Source organism: Buceros rhinoceros, unplaced genomic scaffold (assembly GCF_000710305.1).
Source record: "Buceros rhinoceros silvestris isolate BGI_N320 unplaced genomic scaffold, ASM71030v1 scaffold16864, whole genome shotgun sequence".
Classification (NCBI taxonomy): domain Eukaryota; kingdom Metazoa; phylum Chordata; class Aves; order Bucerotiformes; family Bucerotidae; genus Buceros; species Buceros rhinoceros.
This window is the reverse complement of record NW_010410188.1, coordinates 24,338-30,242: the sequence shown is the minus strand read 5'-3', so window position 1 is coordinate 30,242 and position 5,905 is coordinate 24,338. Positions and strand designations below refer to the sequence as shown.

General features: G+C 50.7%; 1 protein-coding gene across 1 annotated transcript in view; it reads right to left on the bottom strand.

The window, feature by feature from the left end:
• The window catches only part of RAB10 (RAB10, member RAS oncogene family), a gene marked incomplete at its 5' end in the record, with an annotated part of 15,128 nt that overhangs the window by 2,617 nt on the left and 6,606 nt on the right, over positions 1 to 5,905 (bottom strand). The window contains 2 exons of the mRNA XM_010135532.1: positions 150 to 239; positions 2,978 to 3,116. Coding sequence (XP_010133834.1) covers positions 150 to 239; positions 2,978 to 3,116 — 229 coding nt within the window. The remainder of the gene's footprint in view (positions 1 to 149; positions 240 to 2,977; positions 3,117 to 5,905) is intronic.

The window sequence follows — 5,905 nt, the reverse complement described above, 5'->3', positions numbered from 1 at the left end:
CGCATGTGGAGCCCCGCCTTCGGCGGAGCCTGCCGCAGCGTCAGGGGCAGTGGCACTCCTAAGCTCGGGGTACCCCTCAGCCAGAGCAGGCACTTAAGGGATGCCCCGAATTGCCTCCTTCGACCAGCAGGTTTTTGTCTGACACTCACCTGTTCGCCTCTTGCTTTAGGAACAACTCTTTTATCTTCCATGTCGCACTTGTTTCCTAACAGCATCCTCTCCACATCTTCATTGGCGTGCTGGAGCGAGACAAGGGACAGGTTTACACATCTCCCTCAAAGAGCAGTAAACACCCGCTTCACTTTCTGCTCTGCAACCCAGATCCTTCTTGTCAATGACATGGGGCTACCAAAACCTCTGCTGGTTTGCACCCTGTGACAGGGGGGAAGAGTCACGTTCCTGCCGGGCGCTTGGAGGTGTTGGGTTGTGTGTGCTGGACAAGCATGGTACAGAAACGATGCTACAGAACATTACAGGATTAGAACCACTCCGCAGCCACAGCCCAGCTTCACACACTGGTGCTGCTCCAGCAGACACTACTGCTTTTTTTAGGTGTTGAAGGGTCCTTTGTACGGGTTTATTGTACACAAGTAAGCCTTCCGAGCAATCACAACCACGCTTTCGACCACCGCAAAGCCAAACAACCGGGAAAAGTCAGTAAAATCCACCTCTTTGCCTGTAATTCCTTTTTTAGCAGAGTTACCGAGTTAACTAACAAAGGGAAATTACAGCTCTCCAGTGGTAACACAGATGGGGAATCACCTCTGCAAGGCAGAAGCGAGCACTGGGGCTTTACTCAAGAAACACTGAAGGAGCAAAATTCGCTTGGCTGTTCTGTTACTGACGTCCTGCCAATATTCCTCATAGCAGGGAAGAATGCGCTGAGACACGCACCAGACTAGCAGAGCGGTGCTGGCAGCCACAGCACAAGGCATCACTTAAGTGGATAATGAAAACCTGCCATGAGAAGCTTCTTGGAAAGTCTAATCGGACTTTACTTTCACTCCCACAGCCTTAATACTGCTTTACGGTCACATCACTAATAGAAGTAGAGGCACAGGACCCACATACCCAGTTCTCCCACTCACGGTAACAGCCCTTTCACAGGCTGCAGGAGAATCACCCCCAGTTCTTTTCGCTCAGGTCACAAGGAGGAAGAGCAACGAGGCAGCAAAGGCAGATTAAGGTATCAGGTGGAATAAGGCTCCGAAAAGGGAAACTTTTCATGCACACACCTTATATAGCACCCACTGCCTTCAGCCCCAAGGAACCAAACCGGGCACTGGAGCAACTCGACCGATTCCGCTGGCTCAGAGCAGAGTGCAGGGCTCTGCGGAACCACCGAGCTTTCAGGAAGTGTTAGTGAGGGGGAAGGTGGAACATCTCTAAGTCTGTGCAAGGAGCCTCTTCTAGAGAGGAAGAGCACCCTCCTGTCGGAAATCTTCCTCCTCGAGAGGATATCCCTGCAACACCAACTTCCTAAACCCAAAGTGCTTAGTTCCTCTATTCGCAACTACCACTTGCAGTAATTCTGTACCCAAGCGGTTAACGTCTGCCACACACTCTAGCCAGAAGCCTCAACACTGCCTCTGGCACCTCAGGGGATGACTCCACCCATCCTTCCTGCTCCATCAGTGATCTTCTTCCTTAAGAAAAAACCTCCCTAAGGAGCAAAACACCCCTCAGTAAACTGCAGGAGCCAGGCGGCCTTCGGGATGCACCGAATCAGCTGCAGAGGTCTGGGCGACACAGGTGTAAAAGCATGAGGTCAGCAAAGCCACCGGCTCCTCGGCACGGTACAGCTGATAGCCAGCACCGGCAGAACTAAAGGCCTTGGCTTGCAGTTAACACTCACTTCATTGCTGAGTCTCTTCCTGTGCTCCCACCACCGCCCCCCTTCTGCCCCCACCACCATGTGTACCTGCCCATATTGAGTACAGTTTCCCGTTTCTCATGCTAGGAAACTGCAAAAATCACAGTTTTGCTCTGTAAGAACCTTTCACCAGCCTCAACGCTCCACCCAGCAATATCCACCAGCACCCAGCTGCTGCCTGCAGCTCTGCAGGGCCAGCTTCAGGCTTTCGAGGAACAGAGCGGAGCAGGAAAACCCAAATATTTATTCCACCTGGGAACAGCCTAACTAAGCAAGAACGGACACTTGTGCTGCTCTCTGACCTCATCCCTGAGCTCCAAGGGAATGAACTCTTGGGGATCCAGTTCCTTCTGCTTTGCTTGACCTCGCTTGAAATGTCACCAGCCTCCCTGTCCTCTAACAAGGACAAGTGATGTATTCCACAGCTCATGGCTCAGCACTGCTCCTCTGCACACCACCATCCGGGGGCAGCTCCTCCTGGAAACCTCAACTCCTGTTTCACAGAGAATCACAGGATCGTTTGGTTTTGGTTGGAAAAGCCCTTCCAGCTCCTCGAATCCCAGCATTCCCCCAGCGCTGTCTGGTCCCCACTAACCCCTGTCCCTCAGCACCACCTCCACACAGCTGGGAAACCCCTCCAGGGGTGGGGACTCCACCACTGCCCTGGGCAGCCTGGGACAGCCCTGCACAACCCCAACGGGCAAGAAATTGTTCCTCAGGACCAACCTCAACCTCACCTGGAACAACTTGAGGCCAGTTCCTCTCGTCCTATCACTTGTTCTTGGGGACAAGAAGCTCCTACAAGGTGTGTTCCTTACCTCTAGGTATCCCCAGCTCAGAAACAAAGTTTGCTTACACATAAATTTGAATTTTAGGATCACTTAAGACTATTAGCTCCTGTGTAGTGTTGTGATCCTTCATACCATCATTGAAAGGAGAGTTGAGGGAAGTAACAGAACAGCTAAAGAGCAGCAGCCAAACGCTGTGCTAACCTGCACCTTCTGCCAGGGTAGAAGCAGAAGCTGCAATCCAGAGGCAGAGCTCTGTGGGACTCACCACATGCTCCAAGCAGCTTGATTCCATGATCTTACAGACACTACTCACCTCGTCTATGTTTCTGAGCCACTTGCTGATGTTTTCGAAGCTCTTGGCATTGGTGATGTCATATACTAACATGATCCCCATGGCACCTCTGTAATAAGAGGTGGTGATGGTGTGAAATCGTTCCTGCCCTGCCGTGTCCCTGCAGAAAACAGATAAGAGCACAGATGAGAAGGGGGCTCTGAGGAAACCAGCATGGTCTATCCAACAGACACACATGCATGGCGCAGTATGTGCTCTGCCACAGCACTGCCAAGGGATGCACAACCCTTCCCAAGACAGACACTCCAATCCAACGTGAATCAGCAGCAGCTTTGAGGAAGGTCCATTGTCTCCCAGACACAGCTGAACACTGAGAACAAAAGCCACTTTAAAACTCCAACTACAGTTTTAAAATCACCTACCACATGCACCGAGCAACCTGACTAGACACGGCCCAAACCCAGCCCACTCTGCACTCCAGTTCCGGTAGGAAGTTCCCCTCATCTGGAGGGTGGTTTAGCAGCGCTGCTGTCAAAGTCAAGAGAGGATGGAACTGTGACCCAGCTATCCCTTGGTGAGATCTCTTTCCACTTCAGCAGCTGCTGAGCAGCCATAAAGACATTGCTCAACGTTTTCTGGAAATCAGACTTAATACTGAGAGGAATTTTCACATTAGTTTTATAAAGCTTTAACTGGATCTTACTAATGTATATTCCCGAAATTTTAGATCCAACTGTGTGAAAAATAAACCCGTGAGCTTTCTGTAGCAACAAACAGTTGATTTCTGTGAGCAATATGCTGAGAAACGATCACATAGAATTATCGACAGCATGTATTTCCCCATCTCATTCCAAGATCTTCAACAGAACGAGTGAGATTTGGTTCAAGAAACCCACATGCCATTAGGGTGAGAACTAGGAGTTAACTGCATGTTCTGCAGGGTCTTTTAGAGGACATAAACCTAACAGATGACACATCTACAGAGACAGTTGTAAGTGATGCTATTCACAAAAGAAGGTCATGGACCTGTTGGAGCGGGGCCAGAGGAGGCCACAGACATGATGGGAGGCTGGAACCCCTCTGCTGGGAGGACAGGGGAGAGAGCTGGGGGTGTTCAGCCTGGAGCAGAGAAGGCTGTGGGGAGACCTTAGTGCAGCCTTTGAGTGCTTCAAGGGGCCTCTGAGAAAGCTGGGGAGGGGCTTTTGAGCAGGGGCTGTTGGGACAGGAAAAGGGGTGATGGGTGACACTGGAAGAGGGAGATTGAGATGAGAGAGAAGGGAGAAACTGTTTCTGCTGAGGGTGGGGAGACCCTGGCCAAGGTTGCCCCGAGAGGTGGGAGAAGCCCCATCCCTGGCAGCACTGGAGGTCAGGTTGTCCCTTGGGGCTCTGCTCAACCTGCTCTAGTTGCAGATGTCCCTGCTCCCTGCAGGGGGTTGGACTGGGTGAGCTTGGAAGGTCCCTTCCCACCGAAAACAGTCTGTGATTCTATGACAAGGTAGAATCAAAGGTGTCTCCAAGTTGAAACTGGTGTAAATTGAGATTACACATCCTCTAACCACCTTCAGAGAGGCACAGCTTTTCCCACCCAACCTACAGACCCCCATTTCCTTGCTCACAAACCAGTAACCTCAGGAAAGATGATGGACCACAGCTGAACCGGTTCAACTCATTTCCCTATCAACTGTTCCTGAGACCACAGCAAATGCCTTCACAGAATGTGGACACCACCAGGACACCAAGTCCTGGGAAAATCCAGCTCTCCCCACTGCCCCATCACTTCCAGTTGAACCAACAAATGCTGACTGGAGTTGCCAAATCCATTTGTTTAAACACACGTCAGATTTCTGGCTAAGTATCAGTTGGCAAATGGGGAGGAAATGATAAGCCTCAAAATCCGGAGATGCCACAAAGGAAAAGTTCCTGAAATGCAGGGGAAACACTCTACAAAGTGTCGTCTCAGAAAGACCTATCGGCTCTGTTTGGCTCAGACCCCAGATCATGGTTTTGCTCCCGAGGTTTTATCTCCCCCTAGGAGATGACAAATACCAGGAAGAGGGCAAAGAGTGGCAGAGGAGGAACAGGGGCAGGTCCTAAAGCTCAGCACCACTGCGTGGCAGAGATGTTCCATGCTGCACAGAGGCCTGGCTCATGGGCAGCAGCCTTGAGAGAGAGAGTCGAGCCCATGCCCTGGCTCTATGGAGCATTGAGGGACACCCACGATACTCCTGAAAGATGCCTGATGTTCTGCTGGAGACCTCTGATGACTGCTGGCCTGAATCCCCCTCTCTCATTTCTCTCTGTTCCACCTGGAAGTTTCTCATGATGGCACACCTGGGTTTCAGTGCAAGCTAAGGCCATCCATCCTGGTCTGGCTTTTCATAGAGGGGTTCATTCCCCTTTCTGATTTTGCATACTCAAACGCAGCTCTTGCACCTTCTCTGAGTTTTCTCAGGCCACCTCAGGTTCTTTAGACCTTACTCATTGGCCAAAGGTCTGACACGCAGCCTCACCTACTGCCGTCTCTGGACTCTCTCCAACTTGCCTATGTCTAAGCAAAAGCCAGGACACTGCTCCAGGTGAAGCCTTCCCAGCCTCACAGAGGAACATTTGCTGGCAGACTCGGGCATGCCCATTTCCACATTTCCCTTTCCTCATGATTAGACAGATTTTTTTGCCATTTGAGTAACTGATGACACATTCTGAACTCAGTAACATTGGTCTCTACCGAATTGCACAGGACTTTTTTCCATGACACTTTTTACTTTCCTGCTTAGCTTAAACATGACCACCATCCTCTCTGTTCCCACATCCCAGCCATTACAGAGAACATCACCTCTCAGAACTTAGGAGTATCTCAGCAGAACTCTTCCTTACACATCAGTTCTGTTCACTTAGCTAACTACTCCCATGGTTTTCTGGGCAACTGAAGCTAAGCTGATGGATCCAAAG